Below are 20,389 nucleotides of genomic sequence, written 5' to 3'. Positions count from 1 at the left end.
GTCTCATATTGAGTTTGTCATTTAACAGCATTTACACCCACATGTACAGATTGAATATACAATAGAAATAGAACACAGAGAGGAATATATATACTAGAGTGTCTCTCCAGGGGCCTTGCTTCTTCTGTTTCTAATTCGGCTTGGGATTAGGCATTGGGCCAGAGGGAAGGTGTTGTTAGGTGAGGGGACCCACATCAGGATGTGGTATCCACAGAGCTCAACCCCCTCGGGGAGATTCGGGAATTCTTCTCTTTCAAACACTTGGGGGGACAGGTGAGGCCAAGAGGGCTGGGAGTGGGGGAGGGATGGGAAGTGAGAGGCTGGTGGGGAGATGGACCCTCCTAGGTTACATGGGAGGGGGACCAGTGGATTCTGGGGTGAAAGAGGGGACCTGGGCCTACCTGTCCCTCCAGGTGCTGACAGAAGTGAGGGGCATAACTGACTCTGTGTCCTTTGTAGGCGTCCAGGCCTAGCTCTGTGGCCTGCTCCTGCCCTGCCCACCAGCGTTCTCTAAGATGGATTCAGCCTGCTACTCTCCTTTGCTTCCTTCTTTACTCTTTCTCTCCTTCCTTCCTTCTTCCCATCTGTATATCCATCCATCCAATACATCCATCTAACCAAGCAACCATCTACACACTCATCCATCCACCCATCTGTCCACTCACCCATCCATCTACCTATCCAGCTGTCTGTTCAATCCATCCATCCATCTACCCAGTCAACCAGCCAACCATTTGCTCTTGAGTCAGGTTCTAAGTCCTCCCAAGCACTCTTCAAGGACAACTCCTCCTCGGAGGGCGGGGGAGCCTGAAAGTCCAAGAGACTGCCATTGGCAGCAGTTCCCTGCAGGTGCCAGGCCTCAGGTTGGAAGTGGAGCCCTCCGCCTGAGCAGCCTCCCACTTCACAGCACTGCCTGGAGCACTGCTCAGCCTAGGCAGGGAGGGGTGGCAAATGTCCCCAACATGCTTGTACATTACACACACACCAGGCTGGTTGTGCTTGTGCAACAAAAAGAGTGAGCAGTGGCCCCAATTATCTCTTTTACCAGGAGCGAGGCTTCCTGGGAGGAGCCCCTGGACTCCAGGACTGCTCGTCCCAGGGGAAGCTGCCCGCCAGAGAGGAATTAGGGCACAAGTGGGGGCAGGGGGCATGTGCTTCATAGTTGTGTGCTGCAAACCATCTGAATGTGCTGAGAACTATCGTGTTGTGCTCTGGAAGAGGCAGAGGCCACTACTCTGTGCTCCAGTCTTGGGGAAGGGGGAAGAGAGGAGGTGGAGCTGCAAGCAAAGTTGGTAAGAACTGCAAAGGAGCCCCCATGAGGCAGGGCTGGAGGTGGGCTCTCCCTGCTGCTAGGGCTCATGCTCAAGCCAGAGGGTGCCAGCTACTCACAGGACAGAATCTGGTTCCTGCACATTTGCTATTAAATCAAAGCCCCTCACCCTCTCATGCCCGTTCCCATTTGCAGCCAAGGGACAAGCCAGCCAGGTTATGGGCTGCATAACAGGTACCATCTCATCCCCAGATGACATCCATTTCCCTGCCCCCCCAACCCAGTGTCCCTCAGCATCATCCTCACTGAGACCTGAGAGCTACAGGTGGCAGGGAGGGAGAATGGTGTGGCTGCTCCTTCTCCCATGGCCACTGGGAGTTCCCCCATTCTTGAAATCAGGACTTCCAACTGCTCCCGCTCGCTTGGCTATTATTTGGGTGGAAGCCCCAGTGGGTCAGATAGATTGAGGGCCTGGACAGGGATGAAGCTGCTCCCGCCTGCACCCCTGCCCCAGTTCAGGACCAGGGAGGCTGGGGTGGGCAGCAAGGCAGGATGGCCCCTCTCTCCTGGGGCAGAGGACCTGATGCGCACATTGGAGGAAGAGACCAGGCCCCACACAAGTACGCAGTTTGAGCAGGAGGTGAAGGGAGAGGCAGTGGGGGCTGGATGGGGTAGTGGTCACAGCTCTGATTCAGGGGTGCCAGCCAGGAGATAGCCGCTCCCGTAGCGTCCATTGGGATTTCCACTGGTCTCCAGGGGCGATGTGCCACCAGGCCCCAGGTAGGAGCGGTGGGTGGGCATGGGGGAGGGTGCCTCGCTGGGCACCTTGCTGAGAATGAAGCGGGTCTCGTCGTTCTCCTCCAGGTTGGAGATGTCCTTCATCATGCGGCCCTTCTTGTAGGACACTGAGAGGGTGTTGGAGCCATCAGACAGCAGGTGGAAGTGCCGCAGCACGAATACCACAGGGATGGGCAGTGTGGCCACCACAATGAGGGTGACCAGCAGCGCCATGGCCCAATTGGGGAAGTACAGGTAGCGCTCAGCCGCCTAGAGGTGAGGGGGCAAGGAGAGGGCTACTGTCAATGCTGTGCCCGCCTCTACCCCCCCAGCTCCTCCAGATCAGCCCCTCTCTGCCCTCACCCATGGCCATTCCCTTCCTGCCATCCTGGCCAGGCACCAGCAGAGATGGCAACCATCAGAGGGGACACTGGAGTTTAGCTGCTCATCTTCTCAACCTACACCAGTACACTGGGCAACCTCTCTCTCTCTTTCTCTCAGAATATGACTTATAAAGATTGGATATACGCATCAATCTTTCTGCGCCCCAGTGCCCTATAGCAGGAATATCATCTCTCTCTTTGGTGTAAACGTCACACATTAGGTGCACAAAGTGCCTGGCAGAACCTGTCGCCTGGCAGCTGTCCTGCCTTTGCCTCTGTCACACTGAGGCTTGGGCAGCTGCCAGTTAGCCCCCCAACCCCAGAGCCTCTGTGGCCCCACTCCTCACCTCCTCCTTGATCCAGGCGCTGTAGCCAGGAGGCGTGAGCCCCAGCTGGATGATGCTGGCCGTGGTCAGCACAGCCATGCAGAGTGGAGACACGAACTTCCACATGTAGTAGTAGAAGCGGTAGGGCCGGAAGCCCAGCATCTCTGTCAGCTCCTGCATGAACCTGCCAGGCATAGCAGAGAAACCCACAATTGCAACCTGCTCCACCGCACCTGCCTCCTAGTTTCCCCACAGCCACGTCCTCCACGGAGCAGCCCCTCCCTCCCAGCCTCTTCTTCACAGTCGAGTTGTGTGACCTGGCTAGCCCCTGGGAAGCCTCTGCTGACCTCCCTTATGACTACATCACATTGCACACCACCCAGAGATGGGGCACAGCCAGAACAACACACCCTGGCAGGTGGACAGGCTCGCTCCGCTGACTTGGGTTGAGACTCCCCCTGCTGGAGACTAGGTAGAAGTGCAGTTTCCAAGTCTCCAAAGACAGAGGCTGCCCTGCCTGACTCAGGGGTTAGGGGTCTTTGGTAAGAATTCCTGGGGAAGGCAGCTGTGCAAATGAGGGGCAAAAGATTAATATTAACCTCAGTGACACCTAACTGAAATGTAGCATCCCTTTCCATCCCAAGCGTAGGTAACCATGGAAGTATTGCATCTGTGATTTTGTCACCAACAGATCTAATTGCAGATCTTTTCAAATTACATGAGAATTATTGAATATCTAAGGACGTCATTTATGTTCACCATGACTTTGAAATTCCATAGATCGGGGCTGACATAGTGACACAGCAGTCTAATCCTCCACCTGTGGCACCAGCATCCCATCTGAGCACCACCAGTTCCAGTTCCAGCTGCTCCATTTCCCATCCAACTCCCTGCTAAAAATCTGGAGAGGCTGGAGGAGAGGCCAAGGCCAAACACCCTGCAGCCATGTGGGAGGCTGTGACCGGACCAGCCTGCTCTAGTTGTGGCCATTTGCGGGGAGGTGGGTGTGGACCAGTGCATAAAAAATCTCTGTACCTTTCCTTCCTTTTCTGTAACTCTGACTTTCAAGCAAAATAAGTGAATTTTTATATACGTATAAAGAGGATCTTCCACAGGTCCACAGCTATGCCTTCAGGTTCTTCTGCCTTCCCATGTTTTAACCAGCATTTTGCTGTGTGTCCTCTGATTGTTAAACCAACTCTAGGTTACCTGAGGCCCCATAAATAAATCTTTTTAAAAAAATTGTGAATTGAAAACAAAATTGTGACTCGAGGGACTGGTATGGTGGTACAGCAATATTAAACCTCCACCAGTGGGTGCTGGCATCCCATTATGGATGCCAGTTCGTGTCCCGGTTGCTCCACTCCCATCCAGCTCCCTGTTGATGACCTGGGAAAGCAGCAGAGAATGGCTAAAGACCTTAGGCCCCTGCACCCGTATTGGAGACCCAAAAGGAGCTCCTGGCTTCAGATTAGCTCACCTTCAGCTGCTGTGGCCATTTGAAAAGTGAAGATCTCTCTCTCTCTCTCTCACCTTTTCTCTCTGTGACTGTCTTTCAAATTAAAAAAACCCTGAAATCCTTGCATTTTTTAAAAAACAAAATTGCAAACTGAGTTGTTGAAGTCCACCAGATCCCCCTGTGTACCTGTCAAGTATTTATCAAGTGCTTCAGAACTCTGCAGAGAGCTGGCACCCGGGGCAGGTACAGCTATTTACAGCAGTTTGGGATGATGCCAGAGCTGGAACCCAAGGTTCCTAGGCCCTCCCACTGGCCTTGACCAGTCATGTCCTCGCTCTGTGCCTCAGTTTCCCCAAATAACCTCCAAGGGCACTCTGGGCCAGGCTACTTTGGTTTTTTGGTTCTTTGGTCACCTGCTCCCTTCGCAGGCAGCCCTGGGAACATCTGGCTCTCCAGGGAGTCCTCATGAGCCAGACCCCTCCTCCTGCCCTCCTCCTCCCCCTGCACCCCTTACTTTTTGGTGCCATAGATCCAGGCCACAGCGATGTTCTCCAGGATGACGATGACAGTAAGAGGCAGGGTAGCCGAGTAGTCGTCAAACATGGTGACAAAGTAGTTCCCAGAGCGCTGGACGAACAACAGCCCCACGAAGAATGCAAAGACACAGCAGCCCACTACAGAGAGCCGGGGAGGCCGGTGTAGGGGCAAAGGTGTGGGGTGGGTGGGGCCCCGGGGGAGTGTGGAGACACCCAGGCCCTCCCAGCACCTCTCCTCAAGCAGGCCTGCAGCTCTCCCCTCACCACGCCCAGCAGCCCAGGCCTGTGTGAGGTCTCCCAGGGGGCTGGGCAGAGAACACCATGAAGAAGACACTGTCCCCACTGTGTCCCCCTAAGCATGTTGCCTGGCAGCAACAGGTAACCACTGACCTGCTGTATTTCATTTCAGTGATTCAAATGGTGGTTTCCAGTCATGCTCTCCACAAAGGTGTCCCCATTTGAGAACAGGAAGACAGTCCCTGACAGGTCAGAGGCAGCCCCACCTGGCGCCCAGCTCAACTGAGGTGGGCACAGCCCAATCTGGTAGTGATACAGGTGCAACGCTGGTGCTGAGATAGAGCACCGTGCCCCAGATGCTCAGCAGGCCTTTGGAGAGAGATAGGGCCAAAGGACCCTGGACAAAGCCGAATGTCCTGGCTCAGGTTCCCACATGGCTTTTTCCACCTGGCTTTCCAGGGCTCATGCTGAGTGGCACAACCAGTTCCAGGGGTAGCTCAGTCAGAGCCCAGTGTTCCTAAGATAAGGGCCAGAGCCTGGCTGTAGCTCATAGGGGACGGTCTGCAGCAAAGGGTTACCTGTGAACATCTCCTTGGGCACCTTGAAGGTGTCGATGATGGGTGTGGTGATGCCTGCCATGGTCCCGATCATACTGCCCAGGCCTAGGTTGATGAGCATCAGGAAGAACATGACCGACCAGAATGGGGAGGCAGGGAAGTGCGTCATGGCCTCGGTGAAGGCGATGAAAGCCAGACCTGTGCCCTGCACGGACTGAGGCAGAGAGGGGGGCACTGTGAGGGCTCTCCCACTCCCCAGGAACCCTTGCTTCCGTCCCTCCACCCTGAGTCCAAAAATCACATTCCCTCTCCCATAGGAAGCCCCACCTCCACCTGCATCCTCTAGATTTGGAGTGTGGGTTTTCAAACTTTAGTGGGTGCTGGAATCCCCTACTAGGGAGAGTGTGACAACATAAATTTAGAAGTCTCCCTAGGGAGCTGGCAGGCATTGCAACACAGCAAGCTAAGCCATAGCCTGTGATCCCAGCATTCCATCCCAGATCCTGTCCCAGCTATTCCACTTTTAATCCAGCTTCTTGCTAATGACTTAGGAAAGCAATAGAAAATACTCCAAGTACTCAGGACCCTACACCCATGCGGGAAACCTGGATAGAGTTCTTGGCTCCTGGCTGCTGGCTTCTGGCTGGCAGTTGTAGCCATCGGGGAGTGAATAAGCAGGTGGAAGACCTCTCTGTGTTTCTTTGCCTTTCAAATTAATCAATCAATCAATCAACCAATCAATTAATCAATCTTTAAACAAAGTAAAGAGTCTTCCTGGGGCACCTGGGAGCTGCAGGTTGCACAAAGGCCCCAGGTGATTTGGAAACCTACCCAGCTCAAGACCTCCCTCCTCCAAGATGTCTTCCTTGATTGCTGCAGCCACACCGGGCCCACTTCCAGCTCTGAACTTCTGAACTCCAGACCCCAAGGTAATGCTCCCAGGCAGATCCTGGAGGGCAGCAGTGATGGCTCCAATAACTGGGTTCCTATCACACACGTGGGAGATGTGGATGGAGTTCCTGGGTCCTGCCTTCTACTAGTCACTGGGGGGATTTGGAACGTGAACTAGTAGATGAAAGTGTGTGATCTCTCTTTTTTCCACTTCTCAACTAAATCCATAAAATTTAAAAAATAAAGCATAATGCCCAGATCTCATCCCAAGCAGACTGATTTGATTGCTGTAGGTCCTGGAGTTTTATAAAGCACAACCAAGGTAGAAAAACACTGGTTTAATACTTGGTCATCCTTCCTGGGCCAGCTGCCTAACACAGCACCTACTACTGTTCTGTGATGCCAACAACTATGGGGACATGTGCCCCGGCTGGGTGAGGGTATAATTCTTATCCTTCGGATGCTGCTGAGGTTGTGCAATAGAAAAAACCTGCTACGATACCAGCTGTGTTTAAAGGAACTGGCCACATCTGTGAGAAGGGGCAGGGATTTGTGGAACATGGAGGGCAGGGCCTTGAGGCTGTCAGTCATCCAGGCGAAGCAGCCAGGGCAGGGCTCTGCGGGATTGGCTCTTCTGCTCTTGACCTCCTGAGAAGGGGCCAAGGGATCAGGGTGCAGTGTCCTCAGCATGAGGACAGGGCCAGTTCTGAGGGATAAACTTGTAGCATGGTGTTCAGGGTTCAGCCCAAGGACAGCACATTTCCCTGGTCCTGTGGAGAAGGCCAGGGCTGGCCCAGGCTGATGCTTTAGAACTTTTTTTAGGTGTGTTATTCCCTTCCTCTTGAAAGTGTCTAGCCATGCAGCAAAAACAGCAGGTGGCCAAGGCTGGGCCTGGCATGGACCAGAAGGTAGCACCTCCTGGCCCAGGGTGGATAAGAGTCATTTTGGCAGTGGTAAACTAGGGACAGGAGCAAAAGCACCAAGCGGGACAAGACAGCCTGAATTTGAACCCTCCACCAATGACTGAGATCAAACCCCTTCACTTATAGACCACTGGTGTGTGCAACAGAAAGGGAACAGTACTAATACTCAAATCATAGAGCCAGCTGTCAAGGGTGGTTAAAAAAAAAAAAAAGGAGGCTTTAATATCAACACTGAGACAAGTTGGGCCACATTCTAAACACACTGCATGGGGCAGTGACAGGTACACAGGAAGCCCATTCAGCAGAGAGGCATTCTACTGTGACATCTGTGATGTGTGTGTTGGCCTTGTCTCCGCATTAAATTCAAGCCTACCTCAGGGCAGGGGCTGCACTGGCACCTCACCTTCCTTTTTCTCCCCCCTCTGGAGACATAAAGCAGGTGCTTGCCTTGCAGGCAAACACGGGATTCCCTGTGGGCTTGCTCCAGCTGGCCTCGGCCTGTCCTGGGAAGCGCAGCGTGGCCCCGTCCCCTCACCTTGTCCAGTTCATCTTCCAGAAGGCAGGGGTCCAGGCCCAGGGTAGAGAACTGGCCCTCCTTCACGGTCTTGATGACATTGTACATCTCTGCATAGTCCTTGGTGGTCAGGTGAGAGAAGTTAACGTGGGGTGGGATGAGGTCCCGGCTCAAGACATTAGAGTTGAGGTACCCCAGGATTTTCTCAGCATTCCTGCAGCACCAAGAAGGACATGTGAGCCAAGAAGCCAGATGAGATATTGGGTGTCAGGGTGAGCACAAGGGCTGAGGGGGTGGCAGCTGAGACCCCAGAGGTACCTCCCAGAACCCCAGACAGGACCCTCATGGGCCATGGACGTAGCCATCTCTGAATCATGGAGAATGCTCCCACACTCTCCAGTCTCAGTCTTTGTGGAAGGGAATCTGCCCACTCCACAGTAAGATGGCCAGGGAGTTAAGGAGTGGGGAGGGAGGCCACCTACTCGACCACACACTTCTCATTCATGATGTTGGCCTTGAAGCCCAGCACAGCAAACACCACAAGGGTTGCCAACACCGAGGTGAAGAAGTTGATGAAGGACACCAGGGCAGCGTCAAAGTGGCAGTTGTTGTCCTGCTTGTTGTAGCTGGAGAAAGCGATGACACCACCAAAGCCCAGCCCCAGGGCAAAGAAGACCTGTGTGGCCGCCTCCCGCCACACCTGGGGGTCCAGCATCTTGTCCAGCTATGGAAGACCAAGGCGAGGCAGGGGAGAAAAGAGACAGAGGTGACAGTTTTTCAAGGGCAGTGGGGGGGTCCCGCCACATCCCCTCCCTCAGCCTCCATGGGATCCAGAGGCAGTGCGGCAAGGCACCACCATGTGACCTTCACCTTCCTCTGCTAGTCTGCATTTCCTCATTCAGAAGCTCAGATAATTAGAATGCCAGTTACAGGGGGCTGAGGTGAGGCCCACGCAGAAGAAAATAAAGGCTAAATGCTCACCTGGTGAGTTCTCTATTATTTTTCAATGCTACCATTACTGACCCCAGGAACACCATCAGGGCCATCACACATGGCTGTGTGGTGCACAGCTCTGGGGACAGCCAATCACTGTGTTGTGAATGGGGTCTCCCAGGGCCACACAGCAAGCTGTGTGTACAAATGAGAGAATGCAACATCCCTGACACCTCCCCTACCTGAAATGATACCAAATACACACACTCACACATACACCACACATGTATACACACATTATATATACACATCGCATATACACACATATACACACTACACATACATATACCACACATGTATACACACATCACATACACACATTATATATATACGCCACACACACACACACATATACACACACCACACACCTTCCCCCTCCTGCTTGCCTGAGCTCTCCCTTCTTGAGCCAGAAAGAACCACAATTCATTACTACACAGCCACACTCTCCAGGTCACGGAATGCTCCCTCCCACACTAGCTGGAAGCACAGAACCTAAACAGCCCCCGGGAAGAGGCAGCACCTGCCCCCACTGCCCTCAGGCCTGATGACAGCCCAAGCTGCAACAGCATGTGCAGCGCTGGCACTGTTCCTCTGAGCCCTTCTGCACCCATTTCCCTTGTGACGTTGGTTCCTTGAAGGGAGCACAAGGGGGTAGCTGGGTGCCAGTACTTTGGGAGAGGGGGATGTTGGCTAATGACCCCACAAACAGATATTCAGTTGCAGGAGTGAACAGTACAGTGAACATCAGGCACACAGGGCCCAATGTGGAGAGCCTGAACAGAGAGAGGCCATACGAGCCAGTCAGGAGGTCGGAGGGGCTTCTAGAGGGAGCACCTGGAGTGGCTTCTGCCAGGTGATGGAAGCCAGGCCCAGAGGGAGGAAAAGCATTGGGAAGTGAAAGAGGTCAGGAAGGCTGCAGCAGCCCGGTGGGGGTGGGGCAGGGGAGGCAGAGGTAAGCCAGCACAGGTCCTGTCTCCACTCCAAAAAAGCACATCATCCGGAAACCTCCAAGGGTCTGAAGGAGGGGGCGCACATCAGAGGCACACTTCCTAAAGGATAGAGACGCAGCAGGCCCTGGGAGGAAGGGCCTCCTGTAGCCAGGGACGCAGTGGTGTGGGCTTTGCCCAGGCTCAGGCTGGCGCTGAGGGGCAGATTTAGCAGGAAAAACCAAAGAGGTCTTGGGGATGAACTGAAAGTGAGGGAGGCTGCAGAGCAAGCAGCCAAGGTGACAGCTACACTGCTGGGCTGTACAATGAGCAGGTGCGGAGGGGAAAGGTGAGAGAGGAACAGGGGTGTGGGGTGACAGGGAAAGATCAGGACCTTCATTCTTAGGGCTGGCATCCTAGTGTGGTAGTAGACTGAGCCATCACCTATGATACTGGCATCCCACAGGTGCCAGTTCATGTCCCGGCTGCTCCACTTCCCTTCTAGCTCCCTGCTCATGGCCTGAGAAAGCAGTGGAGGATGGCCCAAAGCCTTGGGACCCTGTGCCCATGTGGGAGACCTGGAAAATGCTCCTGACTTCTGGCTTTGGATTGGTTCAGCCCTGGCCATTGTGGCCATTTGAAGAATGAACCAGCAGACAGAAAATCTTCCTTTATGTCTCGTCTTCTCACTGTAAATCTGCGTTTCCAATGAAAATAAACAAATCTTTAAAAAAAAAAACTTTTTTTTTTTTGGAAAAAGTAGGACTCAAACAGGAAACCTAACATGGGATGCTGGCATTGCAGGCAGCGGCTTAAGCTAAGGCACCACAACATCAGTCTCAAGGCTACACTTTTTCAAGGTAAGATGAAACACTGCCGTATTTACAACAGGAACGCAGGTTCCGCTTCTTACATAAAGGCTGGGATTACAATCCAGGCTTTTGCTTCTGATTTTATTTTAGAAAAGGTGACCTGGTACATATGCCACCTGATTCTCTAACACCCCCAGAGGAGCTCGGGGCAGCCCCTTGTTTTCAAGCGCCTTCGGATTCTGCTGTGGAATATGAATAGTCGCACCAGGTGCACCACACAACACTATAAATAGCTGCACATCTGAGCAGGTCATTTTGGTTCCAAATGAGTTCTAGGGAAAAATAAAAACCAAATCAAACCAACATTATGTTTCAGGGTGGTTTGGATTTGGGTATTATGGGTAAGGAATTAGGAGCCTGCAATGCAACACACAGAGATGTGGAGATTAGAGAAAAGGAGAATAATAATCATGGCCTTACTGGGGAACAAATTCTGTAACTCTCCCTCTGCCACCACCTAGAGGCTCAATACAGATGGGTGGAGGGCTGGGCCCCGCAAGATGGCTCAGTGGCTAAATCCTTGCCTTGCCAGCACCGGAATCCCATATGGGCACCAGCTCGTATCCTGGCTAAAAGAGCTCCCTGTTTGAGGCCTGGGAAAGCAGTAGTGATGGCACAAGGCTTTGGGACCTGGTACCCACATAGGAGACCTGGAAGAAGCTCCTGGATCCTGGCTGTGGATCAACTCAGCTATGGCCATTGCAACCACTTGGAGAGTAAACCAGTGGATGAGAGATCTTTCTCTCTGTATCTCCCTCTCACTGTAAATCTGTCTTTCCATGTCCAGTGCAATAACCTACTGACTAAATCCTTGTCTTGCATGCACCAGGTTCCCATATGGGTGCCAGTTCTAATTCTGGCAGCTCCACTTCCCATCTAGCTCCCTGCTTGTGGCCTGGGAAAGCAGTGGAGGACGGCCCAGAGCCTTGGGACCCAGGTATGTGGGAGACCTGGAAAGCACTCCGGGCTTCTGGCTTTGGATTGGCTCAGCTCTGTCTCCTCCTCTCTGTATATCTGCCTTTCCAATAAAAATAAACAAATAAACCTTTTAAAAATTTACAATCTGGGCCCGGCGGTATAGCCTAGCGGCTAAAGTCCTCACCTTGAACGCGCCAGGATCCCATATGGGCGCCGGTTCTAATCCCAGCAGCTCCACTTTCCACCCAGCTCCCTTCTTGTGGCCTGGGAAAGCAGTCGAGGACGACCCAAGGATTTGGGACCCTGCACCTGCGTGGGAGACCCGGAAGAGGTTCCAGGTTCCAGGCTTCGGATCGGTGCGCACCGGCCCGTTGCGGCTCACTTGGGGAGTGAATCATTGGACGGAAGATCTTCCTCTCTGTCTCTCCTCCTCTCTGTATATCTGACTTTGTAATAAAAATAAATATTAAAAAAAAATAAAAAATTTTACAATCTGTCTTTCCAATAAAAATAAGTAAATTTTTAAAAGATTTATTTATATTTTTTATTGCAAAGTAAGCTATACAGAGAGGAGAGACAGAGAGAAAGATCTTCTATACAATGATTCACTCTCCAAGTGACCACAATGGGCAGAGCTACTCTGATCTGAAGCCAGGAGCCTGGAGCTTCTTCCGGGTCTCCCACGCAGATACAGGGTCTCAAGATTTTGAGTCATCCTCAACTGCTTTCCCAGGCCACAAGCAGGGAGCTGGATGGGAAGTGAAGCTGCCAGAATTAGAACTGGCACCACTATGGGATCCCGGTGTGTGTATGGCAAGAACTTTAGTTGCTAGGCCACCACATCGGACCCAAAAACAAATAAATCTTTAAAAGAAAAGAAAAGGAAATGAGTTGAGCAAGAAGAAGGCATGCTGGCCATCACTAGTGATCACAGATGCCAGTCACGACATGTCTAGCAGTCTGCTGGAACATGGCCTCTCCTCTCAGCCTGGAAACCAGGACATGGATGGAGGGCTCTGAGCAGACAGGGGAGCTCCACTGGGGAGGGATCACAGGCACGCGTGGGAAGGCAGGTTGAGACGGACATGCTGTGGCCATGCTCTCTGTGTGACGGAAGGGATGACACCGCTGCTCTGTGCTCTGAACACCGCAGGAGCAGCCACTCACTCTTCTCCAGACCCACCCAGGACCCTGGCCTGCCTGGCCTTGGCCTTGGCCCAGCCTGCTCCCTCCTCCCGAGGCTCTGCTCCTGCTCCCCTCCAGTGAGGGCCCCTTTAGTTGTCACAATACAGCAGACCGTCATCTCCTCTTGGAGACAGAGCCAGTCTCGGAGCTGGATCTCAGCTCAGCGTCAGTACCCACGTCACAGGGACATGCGTCTCTCTTCCTTTCCATAGTATGCATGGAGTGGAGCTCCTGAACAGCAGCTGGCAGATGGGGAGAGGGCGGAAAGCTGGAGAGAGACAGTCACACGACAAAACTGGCCTGTTTTCTCAAGGGCTGAGCCGAACAGGAAGGACCACACAATCGACTGTGAGGTGGTGGCTGCTAACGTTGGGCTACAATGTGATCAATTAGAAACAGAAGATGACAGTTCTTTAAAGTTTAACTTTCTAAAATACTGTTGTTTTAATGCTGACCTCTCCTCTCCTCTCCGTCTCTTTCTCCTCTCTTCTCTCCTCCCATCAGTGAATTTTTCTTTTTCAATGTACATCAAACATATTGAAGTCCAGACTACGCGACCCAAAAACTTGGCATCACCAAGATTCTCACCTAGAGTCAGGATGCAGACCAATTCCTTGGCCCCATGGCTGTTCAGGACCAAATGGCACAAACAGTGGCAGAGCCACTGCAGGACAAGCACCACAATCCTGAGTCCCACTGTCAGAGCTGGCCCTGCAGCTAAGGGGATTTCTTAGAAATCAGGGCAGGATTGCCACATTAACAATAACTTTGGATAGAAACACTTCTTAAAAGTATACAATATTGGGCCTGGTGCAATAGCCTAGTGGCTAAATCTTTGCCTTGCATCTGCCAGGATCCACTATGGTGTCAGTTTGTGTCCTGGCTCCTCCACTTCCCATCCAGCTCCTTCTAGTAGCCTGGGAAAGCAGTAGCGGACGGCCCAAAGCCTTGGGAACCTGCATCCATGTAGGAGACCTGGAAGAAAAAACTTCTGGATCCTGGCTTCAGATCAGCTCAGCTCTGGCCATTGCGGCCACTTGGGGAGTGAACCAACAGACAGAAGATCTTTCTCCCTGTATCTCCTTCTCTATAAATCTGCCTTTCCAATACAAATTTAAAGTATACAATATTTACTATGAAAGGTGAATAGTGGAAAGGCAAGTGTAGTGAACTCTATGTCCCCATCATCTGGTTTCAACAACCGCCACCAAGTGACCACACAAAACCCGTCAGCCCTCATCCCTGGACTATTGGTCCCAGCTTTGACATGAGTAAGATCCTAGCCGGGAAAGCACCTGGGAGCATGGACACTTGACCTCTGAAGTTAGGGAGCACCCTGTGTGAGGGATCCCTGGGCAACCCCTCATTCCCATCCTGCAGCCTGCAGAGGGAAACTGAGTCGGGAACCTGTTGTTTCTTGAACTTAAAGCGGGCTTTTGTAAGCATGCCCAGCGGGGGCAATGCTACACATATCAACAAGCGTCAACAGGAGACAAATCCCACGGCTGTGCTCCATGTCCCTTCCAGACCTCAGGATGCGACTGCAAGAGGAGATGTGGGGGGCCCGGCGGCGTGGCCTAGCGACTAAAGTCCTCGCCTTGAAAGCCCCGGGATCCCATATGGGCGCCGGTTCTAATCCCGGCAGCTCCACTTCCCATCCAGCTCCCTTCTTGTGGCCTGGGAAGGCAGTTGAGGACGGCCCAAAGCTTTGGGACCCTGCACCCGTGTGGGGGACCCGGAGGAGGTTCCTGGTTCCCGGCTTTGGATCCGCGCAGCACCAGCCCGTTGCGGCTCACTTGGGGAGTGAATCATCGGATGGAAGATCTTCCTCTCTGTCTCTCCTCCTCTCTGTATATCCGGCTTTTCAATAATAATAAAATCTTTAAAAAAAAAAAAAAAGAGGAGATGTGAGAAGCTGGCTTTCCCCATGGAAGCCAAGACACAGACTGCCTGCTCTCACCCGAGCACCACCTCCTGCCATTTCTCGGGCATGATGGCTGAGTCACTTCCTCATGCAAGGGAACAAGGCATTTCACGGCGTTTGACTCACAGGCATGAACGCGCTTTTGGAATCGGCAAGCAGCTGCCAGGCCTTCGCCCAAGTCAGCGCGTGACAACAGCACACACCTCGCTTCTCACACTGCCGCAGCACCTGCCAGCTCACAGCCAGATGGGCCACGAGACGCCAGATGGCACCGTAGCGCCGAGCTCCCACTGCCTGAGAGCTGTGTCACCTTCACAAGGGATGAGGATTATAACAGCAAACGCTTATGCACTCTGCTGACAGCCTGTGCCAGAGATGCCATTGCTGGTGTCAGGCAGCAGAGACTGAAGCCCCAAGAGTCGAGGACTTACCCACCTCCAAGTGCTGGTAAGCAGCTGGGATCCCCTGCCCAACGACTGTGTCAAAACTGGGTCGCCTGCACCCTCCTGCCAGAGGCCCTCGTTCTGCCAATGAGATCCCAGAAGTTCCACCTGTAAACCCCACCTGGGTGCCAAGCAATTGAAGGAACCCACTTATCTCTCCCAGATGATCCTGCTATCATCTTCACCTGGGCTCCTGCCCCCAACACCCTGTGTCTACACAGCCAGCAATAGATACATTTTACACACACACAAGCACACACATTCAGACACATGTGTATATCTGTGGCCACTTCCTGGAAGACTCACCTGCTAGCCATGGCACTTCTTGCTCCAGGCAAGCTGCCCCCTCTGCCCATGCTCAGCCCTGCAACCACCTAACCTCTTGGTGAAATAGTGAATAATTATAATAATAATTCAGGAATTTAATAAGAAGAAAAATGTCTACCTCTAGGGTAACTCAGTAGTTTGAATAAGTTAATATATGGAGGATGCCTGGCACACGGACAGCACTAACATTGTAAACACACGAGTGTCTGAGTACCTCACTGCTTTCGGTGATAAACAAACATAAAAAAAAACCGGGGCCAGTGTTGTGGTGCAGCAAGTCAGGCTGCCACTTGAGATGCGTGTATCCCACATATTCAAGTGCAGATTCGCGTACTGGCTGCTCTGCTTCCACTCCAGCTCCCTAATAACATGCCTGGGAAGGTAGTGAAGATTGCCCAAGTGCTTGAGTCCCTGCCATGCACATAAGAAACCTGGAAGAAGTTCATGGTTCCTGGCTTCAGCCTGGTCCAGCCCTGGGCCCTGTGCCATTTGGGCAAGTGAACCAGCAAGTGGAAGAAGATCTCACTGTTTTCACATAAATAATTTTTTCCCTAAAAAAAGCTGCCTGTCTTCGAGTCCCTGGTGTGTTAGCTGTGGTCACTCACATGTTGTCCACACACTCTTGCGCCCTGCCCTCCAGCAAGCCCTCACTTCAGTCCACTAATGTTTCTCATGCTTCCTTCATCCTCATCTCAGGCCTAGAGTCCCTCCTCCTCCACTTTCACTCTCCGCTGATCACTTCCCTTCCTAGTTCTTTGAAAAAAGGACATTATTGATGAGAACTCTTTCCTCGACAAGAATTCCTCCCCACACCCTCTCTCAGGCTGGCATCCAGATCCTGGGACCGACCCTGCCCAGGCCCTTGTGGACTCTGAGAGCACCTGTTCCAGGCCACCTCCACTTGGCACGGAAGCCCAGGGCTTCTTAGTCCTCCTCTCCGATAGGACCAATTTCCCCCTCTTTTCAGGGAATAATTCAACTAGTTTGAGTATATCACAGTGTTATGAAACAGCCCCACACATCAGTGGTACAGCGCTTTTCATCTCCCCAGAGAGCAAGCATGCACCTGTGCACAACCCCTTTGCTCCTCTTAACTCTTTCCTATCTGTACAGATTGACCTATGCTGCACAGCTGGGGTCCTAAGGCATGTGGTCTCATGTACCTGGCTTCTCTGGCTTGGCTCAGTTTTCTCCAGGGCCTCACTACCACGGCACATACCAGGCTTTCATCCCTCTTTAAGGTAGGGTGGTATTCCACGGATGGACATGTCACACGCTGTTCATCCATCCATCAGCTGGTGGTCAGCTGGGTTATTTCTACTTGCTGGTTGTTATGAAACACACAGCTCTGGGAAGATGTGGGTTTAAGTCTTGGTGTGAACATGCATTGCTAGTTCTCCTGGCTACGGGCCTAGGAGTAGAACTGCTGGGTCCTAATTCAAATTCCATTTAGTCTTTTGAGGAACTGTCAGCTGCCTATCAAAACTACTGGATTAATATACCATCCCACCAGTGATGTGTTATTTTTTTTAATTGCCATCTGAAATCCTAAAATAACATCCTGAACCTCCTAGTCTCTTCCAGCTACTATCCATTTCCATTTCTCTGCTCAGTTCTCAGTAGAACTCCTAACAATAACTGGTCCCATTGCTTGAGCCTAATTCCTCATTCCCTGTTTTTCCTTCACATTGTTACTAGGACATTTGTCTCCAGCACACCACCCCAACAGCTCTCACCTGGCGTGCTCACCAGTGGCCTCTTTGCTGCCAAAGAGACAGTCACTTCTCAGTCCTCCTCTCTTTTAGCAGCTTTGCACACAGCTGACCACTTCCTCTCTGTCTGCTTGTACACTCTGGAATGGATAGCCCTTCCTCCTCCTCTTCCTCGTTCTACTCCTCCTTTCTCCTACTTCTGCCCCATTCAAGCTATCACTCTCACAAAGTCTAAACTCAGAGCACCTCATTTTCCAAGCTCTTCCCAATCCACACTCACTCCACAGGTGATTATGAACCTATCCATGGCTTTTCATTCTATTACCCCCAACACCCACACTTTTACCTCCCCACCCCTTATCTCCAGACGCACACAGTCAACTGCCTACTCAACATCTCCACTTGGGTATCTACTTGATATTTTCATCTGCCATGGCCCAGACAGCACTCTGGATGTTCCCTGCCTAATCTGTTCCTCTCACCACCTGCCCAATCTCTGTGAATGTCAACCCCACCCTTCTGTTGCTCAAGCAAAAGACCTTACTTCCCCTTCCCCTCGTCCTCTCATGCTCCATGGCTAATCCAATCGCAGCTCCTGCCGACACTGCTTGCTAAGCAGACGTTCAATATAACTGCTTCTCGTCACTCCCTGGGCTACCCAGCTCCAGCAAAGCCTCCTCTCAGCTGCATTGGTACAGAAGCCTCCGAGCAGGCCCTCTCGTCCTTCCCTTTCCTCCTGGACTCCCCACGGCCCTCTTTCATGAGGCTTAAGTCAGAAGTCAGCTTGTGCAGTACCTCAGTGCTGCACTTTGTAGGTGCTCCTGTTGCACCCAGAGGATGTGTTGTGATCTGGCTCTCACTGCCCTCGGTCACATGACCTCTCTCTCCCCTGTCCATTCCAGCCCCCGTGACCTGCACAAATGAGCCAGATGTGTCCAATCTCAAGCCCTTCTCACCACTGCTTCCTCTGTGCAGAACGGCACATGCTGGCACCGAACTTCCATGTGCCCTTCCTCTACCTCCTTTAGACACTCACTCGAGCCCTGCTTTCTTGGTGGCCATGCTGTCTAAAACTGCAACTCTCCTACCCCAGAGCTCTGTTCCCCTCTCTGCTTTACTTCTCTCCTTGGCATTGCCAGCCAGTAATTCTTTACCCTATGTGATCTTACACGGTCCGTCTCCCTTCACAGGAAGGCAGGAAGGAAGGAAGGAAGGAAGGAAGGAAGGAAGGAAGGAAGGAAGGAAGTTAGTTAGTTTATCTACTTTGTTTATTCCAGGAGCGGAGGACCCTTCATAGAAGAGTTCAGCACACAAGAGTTCATTCACTAAACCTCCACTACCTGAATGACTAAATGATTGATGCGTGTCTGGGTTGTTTTCAGTCTTTGGTTACCAGAACAAATGCTGCACTGACAATATGGTGCAGTGATTATTTCACTTATGTACAAGTAGATTTGCTAGGCCAAAGGTCATGCATAGCTGTAAATATACCCTGAAAGCTGTGATGACCAGAAGACCTATCACAAGGGCAGAGATTTTGCAGAGTGGCTAAGACACCACTTGGGGTGCTTGTATCCAATGTCTAGATGCTTGGGTTCAAGTCTTGGCTCCACTTCCTGTTACAGCTTCCTGCTAATATAGACTCTAGGAAGTAGTTGTGATGGATCAAGTAGGTGAATTCCCGTCACACACATGAAAGACAGGCATTGAGACCACGCTTTTAGCTTTGGCCTGGCTCAGTTCTGGCTATTGCAAACATTTGAGGAAGTGAACCAGTCAATGGAAGATTTCTCCCTCTCTCTCTCTCCTATCTATTATGTCTCTACTTTTCAAATACCTAGAAATTAGGATATAAGTAAAAAATAAGACCACAATTTCCTTGAAAAAAAAAAAAAAGAAAACCTATCATAAACACCCACTTTCTGAGTCAGTCATGATTAACTGCAGGATATTCCCATGTTGACTTTGATTTTTCTTTTTTTTTTTTAATTTCATTTTTACTTGAAAGGAAGAGTTGCAGAATGAAGGAGGGACAAAGAGAAAAAGATGCTCCATCTGCTGGTTCACTCCCCAAATGGCTGCAACAGCCCAAGCTGAGCTGATCCAAAGTCAGGAGCCAGGAGCCTCCTCCAGATCTCCCACATGGTTGCAGGCGCTCAAGCACTTCAGCCACCTTCCACTGCCTTTATAGGCCATAGGCAGAGAACTGGATTGAAGTGGAGCAGCCAGGACTCAAACCGGCGCCCACACAAGATGCCAGCATCAAAGAAGGAAACATTGCCTACTCTGCCACAGCAGCCAGTCCCAAACCTCTGCTTTTTAGCAGAAAGTAATCAGAAAAAAAACTACCCAGGGAAATCACAAATTTGTTAGTCATGAAAATGATTTACTGTCATATTAATGAAGCTACTGGGTCATCATGCTATCCTGGCCATACTGCTTTCTTCAAACCTAGTGGCCATAAGCTCAAAGCTCAGGTCTCACAGCCTGTATTATCGCTGGTGCTGGGAGACTTTAGAAGCCATCAGCAGAGAGTCTATTCCTCTCTCACTCAGGTTTAGAGGTACCCTGGCCAAAAATTTCCTTGGACTCTGCCAGGGCTACCAATGGGGATGAGCCCTGGGGGGTGTTATCCCACTGTAGTCTGTAGAAATGGATCATTGCACAGCCTGGGCATCAGTGGGCATAAGCTGCAGTCTATAGCACCAATCTAGGGCAAAGACTTGAAGCCACTCTCAGGGCGTTTCTGCTTCCTAGAGCTCTACAACAATATGGACTTGGAGATAACTGTGTTGGAGACTGGATTCATATCTCCTGCAGGTGACTTGGAAGGATATGTAAGAACCTCATCCATGGTAGCACAGCAGGGTTAGAGGTTCCTTGGTAGAGAAGTTGGGCCAGTGAGGGCCCCCTAATCTTTTGTCTCTGCTCAGAAGGGGTCAAGGACAGGAGCTGCTCCATGGAACTGTACAGTGAGCAAGGTCTCATGAGCTCTCCCCCGACCACAAAGTCAAAGAGCTGGAGGAGCCAAGGAGGAGCCCAGGGCCATCCTGGTTCTCACTGACTTGACTCCTCTGGGGCCTTGATGGGTCACAGCCTCAGCTCATGAAGACCCTGGGCTTTGTTCAAATGACAGAGAGGATTCACACAGCCCCTGAAACGCCCAGGAAGCAGTTTTGGAAATAGTGTCCTCTGTTTTCAAGATGCACATCAGAC

General features: G+C 51.7%; 1 protein-coding gene across 1 annotated transcript in view; it reads right to left on the bottom strand.

Annotated features, from left to right (window-relative positions):
- Positions 1-1,548: 1,548 nt before the first annotated feature.
- The window catches only part of SLC6A17 (solute carrier family 6 member 17), a 44,854-nt gene continuing 26,013 nt past the window's right edge, over positions 1,549-20,389 (bottom strand). Inside the window, exons 7-12 of the mRNA XM_004581949.3 lie at positions 8,356-8,597; positions 7,895-8,087; positions 5,567-5,759; positions 4,730-4,889; positions 2,778-2,940; positions 1,549-2,317 (exon numbers count right to left, since the gene is read on the bottom strand). Coding sequence (XP_004582006.2) covers positions 1,949-2,317; positions 2,778-2,940; positions 4,730-4,889; positions 5,567-5,759; positions 7,895-8,087; positions 8,356-8,597 — 1,320 coding nt within the window. The 3' untranslated portion in view covers positions 1,549-1,948. The remainder of the gene's footprint in view (positions 2,318-2,777; positions 2,941-4,729; positions 4,890-5,566; positions 5,760-7,894; positions 8,088-8,355; positions 8,598-20,389) is intronic.

Source organism: Ochotona princeps, chromosome 2 (genome assembly GCF_030435755.1).
Source record: "Ochotona princeps isolate mOchPri1 chromosome 2, mOchPri1.hap1, whole genome shotgun sequence".
Lineage (NCBI taxonomy): Eukaryota > Metazoa > Chordata > Mammalia > Lagomorpha > Ochotonidae > Ochotona > Ochotona princeps.
Note: the sequence above shows the minus strand (reverse complement) of the source record. Positions and strands in the feature narration are given on the sequence as shown.